This window comes from Carlito syrichta, unplaced genomic scaffold (assembly GCF_000164805.1).
Source record: "Carlito syrichta isolate Samal-C Ts95f unplaced genomic scaffold, Tarsius_syrichta-2.0.1 Scaffold115619, whole genome shotgun sequence".
Lineage (NCBI taxonomy): Eukaryota > Metazoa > Chordata > Mammalia > Primates > Tarsiidae > Carlito > Carlito syrichta.
The window spans coordinates 333673-353823 of NW_007059715.1; the positions used below are offsets into that span (position 1 = coordinate 333673).

Consider the following 20151-nt stretch of genomic DNA (forward strand, 5'->3'; position numbering starts at 1 on the left):
ATCCCCAGATAGATATTTGCTACTGTTAATCCCATCCCCCTTCCCCCCCATAGTTTCCCAGTACCGTCAGTCATTTTCTTATAGTATTACATTGAATGTTCAAGGTCCATTATATGAGTGAGAACATGTGATACTCAGATCTTTGTTTCTGTGAGAGGTCACTCAGTATTATATGTTCATTTTATTCTTGATGAGCATTTGGGATAATTTTGAAATGTTATGAAAAATGCCACCATGAAGGTATGCATACATATCTAGGAATAGGACTTGCAGGGTCACTGGGAAGGTCATATTTAGATTCAGTAAATATTAGCAAACAATTTTCCAAATATGTTTAATATCCCTATGTGTAAAATAAAAGTGTATAAACACATATACACACCTTTGCCCATATATGCATAGAAATTTAAAAAAATACTCAAAAAGCTATTTACTTCTGGTGATGGGGAGGAATGGAGAGTCTTTTATTGAATATATTCCTTTTGAATTTTGTTTTACCATAAGTATGTATTTTTTAAGAAAACCAACTAGTTATTTTTAAAAACCATTTGAAAATCTTGCTACTTTAATACGCTAAAAGTCCTTTTCTGCCTTTTTTAATAATAGAAAAGCTTTAAAAATTATTATTAATTTTGTGTTGCTAAGTTATATTTAGTTGACAGCCCAAACATTTACATTTAAAATTAGAAAGTCTTTACAATTGGGAAGAGACTTGGTAAAGTTTAATGAGTAACCTTGGAGACCTGGGTTGTAGTCCTGCCTCTTCGATTAACTAGCTATTGAATGTAGATAGATTACTTAACCTCTGGAACCTTAATTTCCTCATTTGTAATATGGGACTAGTCCTGAATTGTGTGATTCACTGGCCTCATGGGAACATTCAGTGGAATAATAGGGGACAAAACACTTCGAAATATGCTTGTGCACACATGTGTGCATGTGCACACACACACCCCTAAAAAGAATAAAGTATAATTAATTAATAAATTTTGATTTGAGGAAATAAATAATTTTAAATAATCTAGGATATACAGTAAAAATGTAATTAATTGATCTTTTTTAAGACTTTTTTCCATTCTTATCCCATTTTAAGTTCATGAGAAACAAACAAGCTGGATAGCAGCAATTTAATTAAAAAATTAAAAGCCTGCTTTCCAGCATGTGTCCTTGAGTCTCTTCCTCCTCCTCCATCATCATTTACGTTCCTGTACAGAGTCGATGTGTCTGCTCCTCCTGGGCCTGTTTGCCCTCGAATTCATTCGTCGCCTTCTCTTCTGTGCTCGGCGTTGGAGCTGACCCTTGCAGGCTCCTTTGCTTCCCAGACTCCTGTGTCAGCAATTTCTGGTTGGAATAGCAAGTAAGAGGAACTGGCAGATTTGAGGGCAAGAGGAAGGAGAAGACAGGCCTCCCTCCCCACCCCCTTCTCTTTTCTTGGAAAAATTGGAGCTGCTGGGCTGTCTCTGGAAGGTTCTCTCCTGTTGCTTCTGCCAGTTAGGCTATCTTGTTTTCAGCATCCTTCAGGTAACTTCGGCCCTGATATTGGTATCAACACATTTCCTCCCTTTATCCTTCAGGCCTGGGAGTAATAGTGAGTTTTTGCTTGTGCAAACCTCTGATTTGTCACACCATTTTCTGTCGGGTCTCTCATTTCTTCCATCACCTGTTCTCTGCATTAAATTTCTTCTGTTTCCAATCCTCAAGTGGTTTCTCATTAGGCTGACTGATTGATACAGGGCTCACAATGATAATAATAAAAATGTCTTACACTTAGATTCAAGATTTGTTAATATCTTTTGATGTCCCAGATATCATCTTGAGATAGAAAAGTATTTAATTTCTACTTGGCATGAGGAAATTAACATCTATTGAATGGCTACTTTCAGATTTTTCATATTTTCCAGTGAAAAATATAGGAGGATAAAAAGAAAGCTCAGAGAAGTTGAATAACTTGTCCTAGGTCCCATAGAAGGCTGGTACAGAATCAAGATTGGAATTCTACATATGAAAACTTTCATGTGTTACATGTCTGCTAGTCCTGGAAGAGAGCCTTTAAAAAAGAAAGCTTCATTTACAATACTTATAGAAGCCTTAATCACTTTAGGAAATTTTTCAACTAAAAATCTGAACCACAGTAGTTTTCTACTTAGCCCTCATATAGCCAGGGTACTATCACTAGCATTAATTAAAGTTTAATGTAGAGGTTTGTATTAGGGCCATTCCTAAGATAATTTAGCACCTAGGACAAATTATAGGAAGAATTCTCGAGGTGTGATGTTTATTCAGTTATGGGATTGTTTAAAGTATTTCAGGTGTATCCTTAAAGGGGGAAAGAAGGGGAAGAGATATCACAAAAGAATAGAATGGGGCAAGAGAACATAAGGGGCCAGGGAATATTGTTGCTAGGTTGCCAGCCTTCCACCTGTACTGCCTTTGTGATAGTGGAGGGGTAGTGTGGGAGCTAGGATATGACTGAGGTCTGTTTTACAACCTGCTGGGAGGTACTGCCTTGTCTTCACCTCATTGGAGGCTACCTGACTTCTGAGGCAACATGGGTTCCTAAAGTTAGCACTGGAGTTGACCACCATGCTTTGTTGTAAAGTAGAGGAGTCTGTGCTTTGCATTTACATGTCCATCTTTTTTGAAGGATCTTTCAAACAGTAATTCTCATAATACCTTGAGAAAGTATATAAGAACCAGTATTCCTATCCATAGGGAGAGTTAGAGTGAGCGATGATTTACACTACAAGAAATTCAGCTTACACATTTACAGGTAAAATTTTCATTGTAAATTTAGGATTTAGACTCTAGGGATTTCTAAGGTATTCATAATTCCCTCATCTGTGAGAATAACTAAATAATAATGATCATTAAAAATACAGCAACAACAATAGCTAACACTTCTTTAGGGCTTACTATGTACCAGGCACTGTTTGAACTTCCTTAATATACATTGTCATTCAATCTTTACAACTCTATGAGGATGAGAATCTATGAAGATGACGATTCCCTGACCCTCCTATTTCAAAGTGTAATCCCCTGCCCTATACTTTCTGTCCCTCTTTCCTGTTTTTTTATTCTCCATAGAAAAATATTACTCATAAGTATAACATTTTATTTTATTGTCTATCCCTCTGGTAGCACTTTACCCCCATTATAAGCTTCTTGAAATCAAGAAGTCAGTTTTTTTTACTTCTGTATCCCCAGTGTGAACAATGCCTGGCACATGAATATTAGTTAATGAGTGAATGAGTCTCTGTTGTATAAATAAGGAAACTGTAAACTTCCCAAGGTCACATATTTGGTAATAGGACAATAATGGGACATTGAAATGGTCTCTAAAATCTTTGATGAAACTAAAGTTCTTCTAGCTTTTGGGCTAACTACATCTCCAGGAGTGTGAAATGGCCTTTAGTGCCTGGATTTGGTGGAGCCTTCTCTTCTACTGATCCCTATAGCTCCATTTCATGAGCCTCTGGGCACTTATGCTGCCTTACAGATTGAACATTTTTTTCCTCTGGTGTTCATGCAGGGATCATAAAACATGACTGGTCTTTTATTGTGAGATTTTAATAATAGGGAAGGCTTGGAAATTAGCATTTGTAAGTGTTCTCTTTTTAGGCCCTAGAAGCCTAAAAATGATACTTAGTGATATTATAAACTCAAAAGGTTTCAGTGCCTCCTTCTCTTTTATGCTTTTCCTTAGGTGGGTGAGTGACAGAGGGAGGTAGCCATGCAGTTGAGACTTGGTCCAAGAGTTCTCAGTAATCCACTTCCCAGAACTATTCACTATGGTACACTTTACTCACTTCACACACACACACACACACACACACACACACACACACACACACACGTATGTCTTTAATTTTGGTGATTTTGTGGCTTTTAGAAGAAATTTAATTCTGAAAGTGGTTAAACAGAATGTGAATGGCTAAAATCTGGTGATTGATGAGACCTGGGGAAAGAGAAGAAAGGAAACAAGTCTTAGAAGAATCTCAAATTGGCCCTGCTGACTAGAAGGTGGTTCTATTAAGAGAATGTGTGTTATTGGAAGATGAAGAGTCAAGTCATTTGCTTAAAATTTTATCTTTTTCCTGGCATATAAGATTATATTCATACTTTCTGTCATAATTTTATCTTACAAATTCCATTGACATTTCCTATTTGTGGGAAGCAGTGAGCAGCATTACTTTCTAATTTTTGTGTTTGGGCAACATTAATTCTGGGTTACAGTTAGCTCTTTTCCCTTCCTGTCATATTATGGACGTGTGTCTTAGGTTTTCTGTAAGTTGTTTCTCCATAAGTTCTGGAACATCAAGAAATGGATTGACAATCATTTCCCTCTCTTTCCCAGCTCTTCCCTTTGTTTTCCATTTTAAAAATTAAGGACTATCTCAAACATATATTAAAGTGCAGAAAAAATACAAACACGCATATACTAACTGGCCAGATTTAATAAATAAAAACATATAGCCATGTTTACTTTAAAGCTTTTTTTTTTTTTTTAAGAAATAAGCATTAAAGAGTTGAAGTCTCCTTTTTATCTTTCCTAATCCCTGTCCTTCCATTGAGGTCTTCACTATTCTGAGGTTTATATAGATCCTTTTACTCTTTGTTATCACAGAAAAGTAATATCTTAATTAATTTTTTTTTTTTTTTTTGAGTTGGAGTCTCATTCTGTCACCCAGACTGGAGTGCAGTGGCCACTCCCGGCCACCGCAGCCTTGACCTGCTGGGCTCCGGCGATCCTTCCACCCCAGCCTTCCAAGTAGCTGGAACTGCAGGCGTGCGCTACCACGCCCGGCTAATTTTTTGATTTATTGTAGAGATCAGGTCTTGCCAAGTTTCCCAGGCGGGTCTCGAACCCATGGGCTCAGGCAGTCCACTCACCTCAGCCTCCCAAAGTGCTGGGATTACAGGCTGAGCCACCGAACCCGGCTTGAACTATTTCTAAAGATTGTGTTTAACTATTTAAAAATTTTTTGGTACTCTGATCTGTGAGATGTGATATTGACTATCTTATATATTTTGTTTGTAACATTCCTGAAACTTTCTTCAGAAAGTCTTTTTATTCATCTTCTATAGCCAGGGGGAAAAGAGAGAGAGAGAGAGAGAGAGAGAGAGAGAGAGAGAGAGAGAGATATAGAAAAAGGATGATTTTTATGTTTTTACAGGCTAATATCATTTGAAAAACTGACATTATAAGCCACAAAAACTCAAACATATTCAGCATGTAGGACAAGTATCTCCTAGTTTAATAGCCTATGCAGTTTTATGCAGTACAATATATTCTTGTGTTCAGCATGAAGAATATATAATGTGATATTGCAATATGCTTATGGTTAGTTTAGACATGAGGACAGTGCTAAAGAAGAAAATCTAATGACTGTGTTGTGTTTTTTTTGGTCAAAATATGCTCCCTAGCTCCAGAGTTTCCTATTTTGGAGAAGCAGAACTGGTTGATTCATCTTCACTATATCCGGAAAGATTATGAAGCATGCAAGGTAAGAGACTGCAATGATAGAGAAAATGAAAGGCAGGGTGTGGGGTGGTCAACTAACAGTGTCACACAGAGTGGCAGTTTAAATTCCAGTGATGATATAGGAATTCCTGTTTCCCCACATTTTGTGTATTTGTTAGCTTTTGTTATGATGGGATGTTTAGCATACAACCTCAAAATTTCAGTGGTCCCCAACAGACAGACATTTTAAAATTGCTCATGGGCTTTCAGATTGCCTGTGGGTTGGCTAGGTTTGACGGCAGATGTGGGTTAGGTTCAGGTGTGTTCCCCATGTCTTTTCATGTCAAGACCAAACTGAATAGGTAGCCAGTCTTGAGACTTGTTGATCTTCTGGTGGAGACAGATGTTCAGCTCAGCATATCATCTAATTTTGATATTTGGATAGGCGAAAAATGGTATTTCATTGAATTTTATAATTCTCTTATTATGAAAAAACCATTTGTTTTTCCCCTTCTCTGTTTATATCATTGGTCACCTACCATATATGTTACAAACCTGCTGGCAGACGGTAGTAATATTAATATGCATTGAAATAAAAAGAAAAAAAGAAAAGAAAAACACACAATATAGCCTTGGTGTTGTCTTTTTTGGCATTCGGAGCTTTATGATTCTTTTAAGGTTTTGTTTTTGTTTTTTGCTGTTTTTTTTTTTTGTTTTTTGTTTTTTGAGTTGGAATCTCTCTGTCACCCAGGCTGCAGTGCAGTAGCACACTCATGGCCACCGCAGCCTTGACCTGCTGGGTTCAGGCGATCCTTTCACCTCAACCTTCAAGTAACTGGAACTATAGGCGCACGCCACCATGCCTGGCTAATTTTTTGATTTATTGTAGAGACAAGGTCTCACCAAGTTTCCCAGGCTGGTCTCAAATCCCTGGGCTCAGGCAATCCTCTCACCTCCGCCTCCCAAAGTGCTGGGATTACAGGCTCGAGTTACCACACCTGACCCTTCTAAGGTTTTAATTTTATATCTGTGACATTTATGCCTATGGCAATGCACAGAACTAATGACATTTAGTCCCAGAATTAATCTTTTTATTGTCTTTATTTCTTTATTTTTATTTTTGGGGTACTGAAGGCAGCTACAGTATGAATCTTGAAAGGTTCTCTTTCTTTTCCTTTTGTGATATTACTTGGAAATCTTTTCTTAGCTTGCTTAGTTAGGTTTTAGAAAGGGGTTGGCAAACTTTTCCTGTAATGGGCCAGATAGTAAATATTTTAGGCTTTGCAGGCCACATATAGTCTCTACCTCATTTTTGTCATTTTCTTGTTTTTTTGTTTTTTTTTTTGAGTTGGAGTCTCACTCTGTTGCCCAAGCTGGAGTGTAGTGGCACACTCACAGCCACCTCAGCATCAACCTGCTGGACTCTGGTGATCCTTTTGCCTCAGCCTTCCAAGTAGCTGGAACTACAGGTGCATGCTACAACACCTGGCTAATATTTTACTTATTGTAGAGATGAGATCTTGTTAAGTTGCCCAGGCTGGTCTCGAACCCGTGGGCTCAGGTAATTTACTTGCCTTGGCCTCCTGAAGTACTGGAATTACAGGCTGAGCCACTGAGCCCAGCTGAGAATTTAAATTTTAAAAACTAAATGTAACTACTTTATTAGGCATTGTTAGTACTTCGGGTGGTTTTTTACGTATTCCCCTTGTCCATGTCAACTTTTTCTTAGACACTTGAGGAAACTTAACCTCTGCTCAGAAGTATTTTTCTTTCTCTTTCAGGCAGTTATCAAAGAACAACTTCAGAAGACTCAGGGGTTGTGTGAATATGCTATCTATGTTCAAGGTAAGACAGATTTCTTCTCTTCTTGCTAGAGAAATACACTTTGCCTGGGTTCTTGGAAAAAGTGCAAACAACTTATGAAATACTTAAAGTCAAGTACAGTCAGGCACCGTGAAACAAAAATGGAAATATGTTCTGATATATATATATTTATTTTTTGGGGGTCAGAGTCTTCACTCTGTTGCCCAGGCTGGAGTGCAGTGGCATGCTTATGGCCACTGCAGCCTCCACCTGCTGGGCTCAGGTGATCTTTCTGCCTCAGCCTTCCAAGTAGCTGGAACCACAGGCATGTGCCACCATTGATTTATTGTAGAGGTGAGATCTCACCAACTTGCCCAGGCTGGTCTCAAACCCCTGAACTCAGGCAGTCCTCTCACCTTGGCCTCCCAAAGTGCTGGGATTACAGGTGTGATCCACTACACCCAGCTCATCATAGTGTTCTTATACAGAGCTGAATGGTAGAGCCTGCTATATACCTAGGCTATATGCTCTATCCTGTTGCTCCTATGCTACAAACCTGTACAACATATATTGTAATGAATACAGTAGACAGTTGTAGCACAGTGGTAAGTGTATCTAAACATAGAAAAGTTACAGTAAAAGTAGGGTATAGAAGATAAAAAATGGTCCACCTGTATAGGGCCCTCACCAGGAATGGAGCTTGCAGGACTGAAAGTTTCTATGGGTAAGTGAAGTTGGTCAGTGGTGAGTGTATGTGAAGGCTTAGGGATTACTGTATACTACTATAGACTTTATAAACACTGCACACCTAGAGTACACTAAATGTATTTTAACAGTTTCTTCAGTGTAAATTAACTTAAGTTTACTGTAACTTTGACTCCATGAACTTAAAATTTTTTTCTTAACTTTTATTTATTTTTTTACTTTAAAATTTTTTTGTTGAAAACTAAGTCACACACACAAACACACACACACACACACACACACACACACACACACACACACACAGACACAAGCCTAGGCCTACAGAGTCAGGATTATTAATATCACTGTCTTCCACCTCTTCATCTTGGTGTACTGAAGGTCTTCAGGGGCGATAACATGCATGGAGCTGTCATTCTGGAACACCCTCTGAAGGATCTGCCTGAGGCTGTTTTACAGTTAACTTTTTTTTTTAATAAGTAGAAGGAATACACTCTAAAATAAGGTTTAAAAAGTATAGTATAGTAAATGTGTAAGCCAGTAAGATAGTCATTTATTATTATTGTCAAGTAGTCTGTACTATATATAATTGTATGTGCTATACTTTTATATGATTGGCAGTGCAGTAGGTTTGGTTATGCCAGCATCATCACAAATAGTTGAGAAATACGTCGCACTGTTATAGTGATTGTGATGTCACTAGGTGATAGGAATTTATCATCTTCGTTATAATCTTATGGCACCACCATTGGCATATATGGCTGTTATTGACTGGAATATTGTTATGTGATGCATGACTGTAAATGTTCCACAAAGGGCTTATTCAGTATTATCTTTTTTTGATATCTGAACATAATTCTTTTGCTAAATTTGACTTCAGAAATGACTAGCACTGTTAAAAAAATTGTAACCAGCCGGGCTCGGTGGCTCAGCCTGTAATCCCACGCTTTGGGAGGCTGAGGTGAGTGGATTGCCTGAGCCCGTGGGTTTGAGACCCTCTTGGACAACTTGGTGAGACCTCATCTCTACAATAAATAAAAAAATTAGCTGGGTGTGGTAGCACGTGCCTGTAGCTCCAACTACTTGGAAGGCTGAGGCGGAAGAATTGCCAGAACCCAGCAGGTAGAGGATGCGGTGGCCGGGAGCGGCCACTGCACTGCAGTCTGGGCGACAGAGAGAGACTCTAACTCAAAAAAACCCCCAAAAATAAAAATAAATAAATCAAAAAATCAACGGGGCATGGTAGCGCGTGCCTGTAATTCCAGCTACTCGGAAGGCTGAGGCGGAAGGATTGCCGGAGCCCAGCAGGTCGAGGCTGCAGTGGCCGGGAGCAGCCACTGCACTCCAGTCTGGGTGACAAGAGTGAGACTCCAACTCAAAAAAAAAAAAAAAAAAAAATTGCAACCATTATTCACCCCTTTTGTATTTTCTGGTAAGTGTTTTTTTGGAATAGATGCTTAGGATTTCTGTCTCATGAGGTGATTACAGGGCCAGAAGATGCTTATAGTCAAGCTAAAAGAGATGAGGAAAGGCTTGGGGATTTTTGCAAGATAAGTGAGGATAAGGGGAAGAAGTCTATAGGTACAGAGAATACAACAGAGAATAAAATAAACTCATCAGAAACCAAATATAGGAACCACTGACTTAAATTCTACTCTTTAGTGCCATAAGTAGCATCTTTGGTTCTTCCAGGAAATTTTTTTTGACTCTTTGGTGTAAATGAATGGTTTTCTTTACCATTCATTGTGTTTGTAGTCTTCAGAATAATAAACAATTTTCTGACATAATTAGTAAGATTTGACACATTTAGGACATCATGGCAAAAAATGCTTTTTTACTCCCAGTATCACAACTGCCATTCTTTCAGTACTTCAGACAGTCTTCTAAAAACTTAGGCCTAGGAAAAATTATTGGTTGACTAGAAACCAGAGCCTGAAATATTGCTGTATTCTGTGCCAGAATATTCCTGTTAGTCTTGAGGTATTGATTTCACTTGCCCCGTTTGGGGGTTCTCTTTGAAAACGATAGGTAGAAGTCTGAATTATCCTGATAAATAAAGCATCTGGACTAGATGAGGTGTCTTATCCCTGTAATCCCAGTTCTTTGGGACGTGGAAGCAGGAGGATTGCTTGAGGCTGGGAATTTGAGACCAGCCTCGGTAACATAGCAAATTTCATCGCTACAAAAAAAAAAAAGCTAGATGTGGTGGTGCATGCCTGTAGTCCTAGCTACTCTGGAGGCTGAGGGCGGAAGAACACTTGAGTCCAGGAGTTTGGGGTTATGGTGAGCTATGATCATGCTATTACACTCCAGTCTGGGTGACAGAGTGAGACCTCATCTCTAAAAACAAACAAACAGGAGTTAGAGAGAGAGAGAAATAATATAATGGGGGAGCCCCAAATTGTTCTAATTGTGATAAGTTTGTGTGATAATTTGCAAAGGAACTGCTATGTATGTGGCTGATATTGGGCATAGAGAGAAGTAGATAGATTTGAGCTACCTTATTAATAAAAAAGCTTTTAGCTTGTCAGTAGCTTTGCTTGTTGTTTCAACCTGTCTGAAGTCATATCAGATTGTATTAAGGATACAGTTATCCAAAGGCTCTCCTTGATGTGGTTTTCCACTTTCTTCCTCTCCAATTTTTCTGATGTCAGGTTCCATTCTTCCCAGAACATGGTTTTATTTTCTGTATTTCCTGTTTCTTGACAGCATTGATACTTCGCCTGGAAGGAAATATCCAAGAATCCCTAGAACTCTTTCAGACATGTGCAGTTCTCAACCCTCAGTGTGTTGATAACCTCAAGCAGGTGGCCAGATCTTTGTGAGTATTGTGAGCCTGGAGGCATAGGGCACTCCCAGGGAACTATATAAAATGCATTCTCAAGCACAGCCTGCTGCTGGCAGCCTGATCCATACACAGGGAAAAAGTGGTTTAATAGGTATAATAATAGGAAGGATTCCCTTTGAAGAGCATGGATTGATTTTGAAATTTGAGAAAATGAGATAATTAGTATTAAGGAACTAAGTATTTCATACACTGCATGTTGTAGTTTGATGGGAGAATGCTGATACTGTTTATCATGTAAATAGTGACATCTTGTGCCCTAAATCCTCTAATCATATTGGCAACCCAAATAGTTTTTCTCATTTACTCTTCCAGCAGTTGACATAATACTTGATATAAGCCAGGTGCAGTGGCTCACGCCTGTAATCCCAGCACTTTGGGAGGTGGAGATGAGAGGTTTGCCTGAGCCCGTGGGTTCGAGACCAGCCTGGGCAACTTGGCAAGACCTCGTCTTTTTTTTTTTTGGTGTTGGTGTCTCACTCTGTTGCCCAGACTGGAGTGCAGTGGCATGCTCATGACCACCATAGCCTCAACTTGCTGGGCTCAGGTGATCCTTTCGCCTCAACCTTCCAAGTAGCTGGAACCACAGGCACGTGCCACCATCCCTGGCTAGTTTTTTGATTTATTGTAGAGATGAGGTCTCGCTGCCCAGGCGGGTCTCGAACCCGCGGGCTCAGGCAAACCTCTCACCTCAGCCTCCCAAAGGCGCGGGATTACAGGCTGAGCCACCGAGCTCGGCTGAGACCTTGTCTTTATAATAAATCAAAAAATTAGTCGGGCGTGGTGACTCATGCCTGTAGTTCCAGCTACTTGAAAGGCTGAGGTGGAAGGATGACCTGAGCCCAGTAAGTTGAGGCTATGGTGGTCATAAGTGTGCTGCACACTACATTCCAGCCTAGGTGACAGAGTGGGATTCCTACTCAAAAAAAAAAAAAAAATTGACACACAGTAAGTTTTCAGTAAGTATAGACAGTTCCTGACTTAAAATGTTTCCAATTTATATGATTAGGTGTGATGTTGATATGCATTCAGTAGAAACCATACTTCAAGTACACATACAGCCATTCTATTTTTCATTTGCAGGACAGTATTAAGTAAGTTACATGAGATATTCAAGACTTTATTATGAAATAGGTATTTCATAATTTTTTTCCCCCCGACTATAAGCTAATGTAAATGTTCTGAGCTCATTTAAGGGAGGCTAGGCTAAGTCATAATGTTCAGTAGGTTAGATGTATTAAATTAATTTTTGACTTACAATGTTTTCAACTTATGATGAGTTCATCTGGACATAACACCATCATAAGTCAAGAAGCATCTGTATTTGTTAAGTAAATGTGCTGAAGATTCTTAGATGGAAACAACCTCCAAAGTCTTTGTAAACTATTAGGTATAACCCCTTTCCAGTACTCTGTTCCATGGAGTTCCCATCTCTACTTTCTTATCTACATTTTCATTCATACCTGCATTGTTTTTATACAGACCCCAGTTTTTCCCTATGAAGAAACTTGGGCTTGGAAGGGAAGGACATGTCCTTAATGGATGATGATAAATGATGGCAACTGTTGCTTAACATGGTATATTGTTTGGCTTGTTTCCTTTTGGTTAACATTTATAGTACATGGTAGGAAAAAGGTTACACAAGACTTTCACTAAAATTGGTGTAGAATGAGAACCAGGCCCAGAAACAGCTGCCAGCACAGTCCCTACCAAGAGAACTTCTGCTGTTGGTGTATGGCAGCCTCGCTAGCAAACCAGCAAAACCAGCTCATAGAGAAGAGCTCCCAGAATTCTCTGCTGGAAGAAATATGAGTAAAATGTGGGGCTTCTCAGAATTTTGACATAATAATTACGGAAAATATATCTTCTACAGATTTCTTTTGGGAAAACATAAAGCTGCCACTGAAGTATATAATGAAGCAGCTAAACTTAACCAGAAAGATTGGGTAAGTAGGCAACTTTCAGATCTTTCTTATTAGTAAACATGCTGATTGTTCCACTTATCATATGTCTGTCTTATTATTTCTGAATTCTTACATGCAAAAAATGTTTTTGTTTTATCCTCATGCTTGATTTGTGATTTGTCTAAGTATAGGATCAAAAAGCTTGTTTCCTCATCAGTCTGTAGTCATTGCTGCATGGTTTTCTAGCAGTCAGGTTGCTGATGAACAGCCACTTTCCAGTCTGATTCTTATTGATGACCTCAACTTTCTCTCTAGAAATTTTGGGTATTTTTTTCTTTATTATCAGAATTCCAAAATGTCAGCAATAGGCAATCTAGTTGTGTGTGTATGTGTGTTTTTTATTCCACCCTCTCCTATTTTTCTTTTTTTCCCACTTGTTTGACACTCAGTTGACTCTTTCACTCTGAAGAGCCTTGTCTTTCTTTGAGTCAGGGAAGTTTTCTTTGAGTAGTTTTTGATTATTTTTTCCTTCCATTATCTATTTGTATCAGTTGGAGATTGTGTATAACTGCAACAGAAAATTTGACTGAACGTTGACTTTACAAAGTACGCGTTTATTTTTTATTTTCATGAAACAGGAAGTCCAGGTAAGTAGCTGCTGACATTGATTTGGTGGTCCAAAGAAAGCAAAGCTGAGGGTTTTTCCTCATGGTTACAAGATGACTGCTGCAGCTCTTAAATCACATCTGCATTCTAGGGAGGAAGGAAGAGGAATAAAAGAACAGAGACTATATCAGGAAAGCACAGTTTTCCCAGAAGTCTCCAACAGACTTTTACTGATGTTATATCAACTACTCCTTCTGTGAGGAAGCCTGAAAATATATTTCTTAATCTGGCCACATTTTCATTCTAAACAAAATCAGGGTTCTGTTAGTAAGGAAGAAGAGGAGAACTAAAAAGAGAAAAGTTAAAAAAAAAAACCAATGCTGACTCTTTTTTAAAATTTCTTTTGGTCATTGGAAAGTAAAGTGCTGGTACTTTCTAACTATTTTAAGTAAACTACTCAACCTCTCTGAGGTTCAATTTCCTTATTTGTAAAATTGGAAAAATTATAACTATGTTACAGATTTGCTGGGAAAATTAAATACACACACACACCCTCCCATATAGCCTGATGTATAGTATGTAGTTAATTAATAATTACTATTTTGTTGTTGTTTTAGGAAGGTTGGAAAACATTAAAACGGTTGTTATCTCTGAGCCTGAGGGGTCCATGTTTCCTTGTATAGGGACACATCCCCACTACTAACAGGGTGATTCTTATTTGTTTCCCAAGATCCATTTCCTTACCCTTGCTTTCTCCTTCTCTAAAACTACTTTAAAGAGAAACTTATTATAAAGAAACTTGAAGCCTGGCTCTGTGTCTCAGCCTGTAATCCCGTGCCTTTGGGAGGCTGAGCTGAGTGGATTGCCTGAGCCCGTGGGTTCAAGACCCGCCTGGGCAACTTAGCGAGACCGCATCTCTACAATAAATCAAAAATTAGCCGGGCGTGGTAGCGCGCGCTTGTAGTTCCAGCTACTTGGAAGGCTGAGGTGGAAGGATCGCCGGAACCCAGCATGTTGAGGCTGCGGTGACCGGGAGCGGCCACTGCACTCCAGTCTGGGCAACAGAGTGAGACAACTCAAAAAAAAAAAGAAACTTGAAAGAATCTATAAAATAGTATCAGGCGATAAACATTTGTCTTCTACTGAACTAGAACTGGAAAGCTATCAACAACCAAATTAGCTACTCTGCATTTTTGCTTCATTTTTTATTTCTGTAGATCAGAGACTGGCAGACTTTTTTTTTTTTGTAAAGGGCCAGTTAGTATATATTTTAAGTTTTGCAGTTTCATACAGTCTCTGTTACAGCTACTTAACTCTGCAGTTCTAGTGCACAATAGCCATACAAAAACAAATGCTTGAGATTGTGTTCCAATAAAACTTTATTTACAAAAAAGGGCAGGGAATGAATTTGACCTTTGGGCCATACATAGCTTTCTGACTTCTGCAAAGGGCTCCAGTTACGTATATTCCAACATAGTGGCCTCCAGATGGCGTCCTCAGTCCTTAAGTCCACATCACCTAGTGAATATAGTGCTTGCAACTGACTAGCTCCGTACCAATTCCAGATTCCTAGGGAACAGACTTCAGTGGACTCAGGTGTATCTGTCAGTCTTGCCTTAAGGGTGGAACTGTGATGGTTAGCAGCCTTTTCAGCAGGGGATGTGGGCAAGACTTTTCTGAAAAGAAGGTGCAAAGTGTGTGGTGGGCAACTCTTAGAAAAAAGAGGTATGAGAATGGACTGGGTATGTACTCCAGGGTAGCACATAGATTTAGGAAGATCACTTGTTTATTCCTCTTGTATTTCTTATAATCTATTTTTTTATATTAAGAAACTAATTTTGCAGAAATAAATATATTCGAGTATGAGCTCTAGTAAAAAAAACTGCTGTAGTGCATGTTTTATGGTTTAAACTTTACTGAGAAATAACAATCTCTAGATGTCTGTTTCACTCAAATACTACCTGTGAAATTACACCCAAGCTGTTTTCCTTTCTTTTGTAGGAAATCTGCCATAATCTAGGAGTTTGCTACATTTATCTGAAGCAGTTCAACAAGGTAATTTATAAAATAGTGATGGATTTCAGTGAGGGATACTTGTTACAGAGATTCCATTGCTGATTTTGTATTACCTCTAGTGATTGCAGAAGTTTTTAGAGTGAAAATTGACAGTGACTTTATACATTTAACCCTATTTTAACTCTTGTCATTATTCATTTGCTTTTTTCTGCTTTTAACAAGAAAATGAAAAATTTTAGAGGTGATATGAGGGAATGGCATCTGATTGCTTTTCTCCTCTTTTCTTTTTCTCTGCCTCCAATTTAAGTTTTTAGGATAGAAAAGAATGATTAATAAAATGTAATTTTTTTTTTTTTTTTAGTTGGAGTATCACTCTGTCGCCCAGACTGGAGTGCAGTGGCATGCTCCTGGCCACCGCAGCCTCGACCTGCTGGGCTCCCGCGATCCTTCTGCCTCAGACTTCCAAGTAGCTGGAACTACAGGCGCCCGCTACCACGCCCGGCTAATTTTTTTTTTGATTTATTGTAGAGATGAGGTCTTACCCAGTTGCCCAGGCAGGTCTCGAACCCGCAGGCTCAGGCAATCCACTCACCTTAGCCTCCCAAGTGCGGGGTTACAGGCTGAGCTACTGAGCCCTGCTAAAATGTAAATATTAAAAAGTGAACTCTTAAGTTTTAAAGGTGTAATCATGACCATATGAGCTATTTCATGCTCTAGCAGCAGTTGATTTGAGTTTTTAAGGTTGCTAAAAACTCAAACTAATTTTAAATTTTAAGTGGGTCTGAGCCTGGTGGTTCATGCCTACAATCTCAGCACTTTGGAGGCTGAGACGGGAGGACTGCTTGAGCTCAGGAGTTGGAGACCAGTCTAAGCAATATAGTAAAGACCTTGTCTCTACAAAAAAATTAAAAATTAGCCAGGCATGGTGGCATGGAGGCAGAAGGATTGCTTGAGCCCAGGAGGTCAAGGCTGGTGAGCTGTGATAATGCCACTACATTCCATTCTCGGCAACAAAGTGAGACTCTGTCTCAAAAAAAAAAAAAAAATTAAGTGAATCTAATTTCTGAGAATTTTCAGTTTAAATTTTTTTAGTTATTTTTCATGATGAGAATTCATATTTCATTGTGATTAAGCTGTGATAGGTGTTAAGGCTCTTATATCAGAGAAAACAATATGGACTTACCTTGGTACTCAGATTTATAAAATGTCTGTATAATAATTGAGAACTCAAAGTTAGTAAAGATTGGGTTGGGTGGTTTCCTTCATAGAGCTCCCATTTAATGATTATGAGGTTTTATTCTCTTTTCTCCATTGCCACTAAGACTGAGCATGTAAATGAGTTAATACCCATTTGACAGTGTTTAGTTTGTATCAATTTGCAAACTGGTATAACTTAATCTATCCCTCATGGCTGTGAAAAAATATCTGCACGTCAGCAATGTAAGAGTAGCTTTTTCTCCTGTGAGATAGATAATCAATGTGTGTCAATAAAATATGTTTACTGGGGCTCTTAGGTTTGCTGGATGAGTCTACAGTCATATATGCTTGGTTTGGAGATTTTTCTCTTCAGAGAATATTTTGAGCAGGTACATTTCTATTTACAGGATTATTCTAAGCAAGGGGCAAAGAGGGATTAGTCTTGGTTGGATCTGTACTGGGGAGAAGGGTTATATTTAGATTTTACTGTAAAGCCAGAAGGCTAAGCAAATACAGTGCCTGTCATTTATATAAATACTTATTGAATCAGTGAATGACTGAACAAAGCCCTTTTGTTTATCTCCTAGGATGTTAGCTCTTCCAGAGCAAGAAGTTTGTTTCATTAATTCCAATATACCTAGCACCTAGAACCTAGAACAGCAAGCACTCAATGAATACTTGTTGGGTGAATAAATGAGAACAATCTGTTCATTCATTTATCATATTGGTGGGAAAAAACAAGACTCACCCTGGGGGAGGTTGTGCAATTGGTCAGCAGTGCAGCTGGGACTGAGTTTTTTTGTTTGTTTGTTTGTTTTGAGTTGGAGTGTCACTGTTGCCCAGGCTAGGGTGGAGTACAGTGGCATGCTCATGGCCACCGCAGCCTCAACTTGCTGGGCTCAGGCGATCCTTTCACCTCAGCCTTCCAAGTAGCTGGAACTACAGGCGTGTGCCACTATGCCCGGCTGAGACTGGGTTTAGTGCAGCACTCTGCACTGTACTATGATGTCCCCTTCTCCTTTTTTTTTTTTGAGGTTGAGTCTCTCTGTCATCCAGGTTGGAGTGCAGTGGCTTGATCACGGCTCATCACAGCCTCAACCACCTGGGCTCAGGTGATCCTCCCGTCTCAGCCTCCCAAGTAGTTGGGACTATAGGCGCATGCAACGATGCCTGGCTAAGTTTTTAATTTTTTTTGTAGTGACGAGGTCTTGCTATGTTGCCTAGGCTGGTCTTGAACTCTTAGGCTCAAGTGATCCTTCTGCCTTGGCCTCTCAAAGGGCTGGGATTACAGGTGTGAGTCACCATACCCCGCTCTGATGTCCCCTTTGACTTATGAAGTATGCTGTAGGTGCGAATGTCAAGCAGAAAACATTCAGAAAGATTAATACTTTTGTATAAATTCACACCTGAAGCAGATGTCCCAGCTGTCCTTCCACAAGGACAGTTTTGGTATATTGTGGTCTTTGGGTAAGGGGGAGATATTAGCTGAAATGTGATGTTCCTACATCAGTACGATGAGAGCCATATCTTTACATTAGCCATATGAAGCTGTTTTTCTTTCGGTGGTGGTGATTTGGTTTTCTTTGCTCTATCATACTTATCAGGCACAAGAACAGTTGCACAGTGCCCTACATCTTAATAGGCATGATCTGACTTATGTAATGTTGGGGAAGATCCACTTGCTGGAGGGAGACTTGGACAAGGCCATCGAAATCTACAAGAAAGCAGTGGAGTAAGTATGTATGTTTCCTTTAGAACAATGAGAAACTAAAAATCATCAAGTGTATATATGAACTTTCAAGCCTAAGCGAAAGAATATGTTTGTGATTATTAGTTGTTTGAGTTAGAGTAAAAGTTAAGCTGAGGTTTAGTTTAAGAGCTCCCAATGGCTTCAGTAGATTGTTTCTTTCTCACCTATCAGGATGGCTGCTCAAGGTTAGCTGGGCAGCTCTGTTCCACAGGGTCAACCGGGGATCCAAGTTCCTTCCTTGTTAACTCATCATTTCTTAGACTGTTGTCTTCACCTGCATGGTTGAAGCTGAACTGTAACACCCATGTTCCAGGCGATGGTGGGGGGGAAGCTAAGTATGGAATAAGCATCTGGTAATACATTTTAAATGACCAGAAATTGCACCCATTTCTAATAACAATTTTTCCTGCTCACATTCCATGGTTCAAAATTAATCAGGTGATAGCTGCAAGGTAAGTAGGCAGACATGCACTAAGGAGAAAGGAAAGAACAGATCTTGAGGTCTCCTGACAGCCTGCCATTTTGTTTTATACATTAACAACAGATTTTGTGTTATCAGAGATATTGTTAGGGACAGAAATCTCCTGGTTCAGAAATAAACATCTGGCCTAAGTAGCATGAAACCAGTATCCTGTTTTTTTTTTTTTTTAAATCACAAGAGTAATACAAACTCCTGTAGATAATGGAACTGATTGGCTTTCTTGTGATGGTGTTTCATGTTTCCTCTCTAGAGACCCATGCTATCTTATCTTTTCTGTATAGGGATTTGTCTTGTTTCTTTTAAGTGGGATGCTTTAAGTATCTAATCTGTTTGGTCACGTAATTGACTGTCTGGTCTCTGGTTAATGCCTACTATTCCTAATAATTAGACTCTGAACTAAATTTAGATGTTTATGAATTTATTAATTACCTTTGTCTTCTACCCTGGTAGTAAATTTTCTGGTTATGTCAGAAAACACTGCTTTTTAATTTTCTTCAACTACATTTGTGTCTAAAAAGACAGAAAAATCCCTTGGTTTGTTAAGCTGCAAAAGAGACCTTTGTCATAAAGAGGCTGTTTATAGGTTGGGTGCGGTGGCTCAGCCTGTAATCCCAGAACATTGGGAGACCGAGGTGAGAGAATTGCCTGAGCCCAGGGATTCGAGACTAGCCCAGGGGTTCGAGACCAGCCTGGGCAATTTGGTGAGACCTTGTCTCTACAATAAATCAAAAAACTAGCTGGATGTGGTAGCATGCGCCTGTAGTTCTGGTTACTTGGAAGGCTGAGGCAGAAGGATGGCCTGAGCCAAGCGGGTGGAGGCTGCGGTGGCCATGAACTTGCCACTGCACTCTAGCCTGGGCAATGGAGTGAGACTCCAACTTAAAAAAAAAAAAAAAAGAGGCTATTTATATGGGCAGGTAGTAAGGAGCAGTGTAACACATGTTAAGTGCCTTTGTGATACTGGGTTGTAACCCTGATCCCTGACCTCTGCCTTCTAAAAATTGGCTCTGAGATTAGCATACACAAATCTCAAGAGGGAACGTTCTTCTCCTTCTTCTTCTTCTTTTTTTTTTACCATGCCCGGCTGATTTTTTATTTATTTATTGTAGAGGCGAGGTGTTGTCAAGTTGCCCGGGCTGGTCTCGAACCCGTGGGCTTGGGCAATCCACTTGCCTCGGCCTCTAAAGTGCTAGAATTACTGGCTGAGCCACCGAATCCAGCCGAAACATTCTTCTAATGACTGGTCAAGTACTTAAATTACTAAATTTCCCATGGTTGAAATGAAGACAGCTGAAAATCTGGAGCCTCACTGAGAAGATAGACCATTATTCATGACCCTCAGTTTGGGAGGGGGTAGTCATGTGGTGGGGGAATAGATGCTGCCAG

General features: G+C 39.4%; 1 protein-coding gene across 1 annotated transcript in view; it reads left to right on the top strand.

Moving 5' to 3' along the window:
• Nucleotides 1-20151, top strand: part of BBS4 (Bardet-Biedl syndrome 4) — a 48192-nt gene that overhangs the window by 19512 nt on the left and 8529 nt on the right. The window contains exons 3-8 of the mRNA XM_008072879.2: nt 5425-5504; nt 7243-7306; nt 10676-10787; nt 12685-12757; nt 15323-15376; nt 18139-18266. Of these exons, the coding sequence (XP_008071070.1) occupies nt 5425-5504; nt 7243-7306; nt 10676-10787; nt 12685-12757; nt 15323-15376; nt 18139-18266 (511 nt within the window). The remainder of the gene's footprint in view (nt 1-5424; nt 5505-7242; nt 7307-10675; nt 10788-12684; nt 12758-15322; nt 15377-18138; nt 18267-20151) is intronic.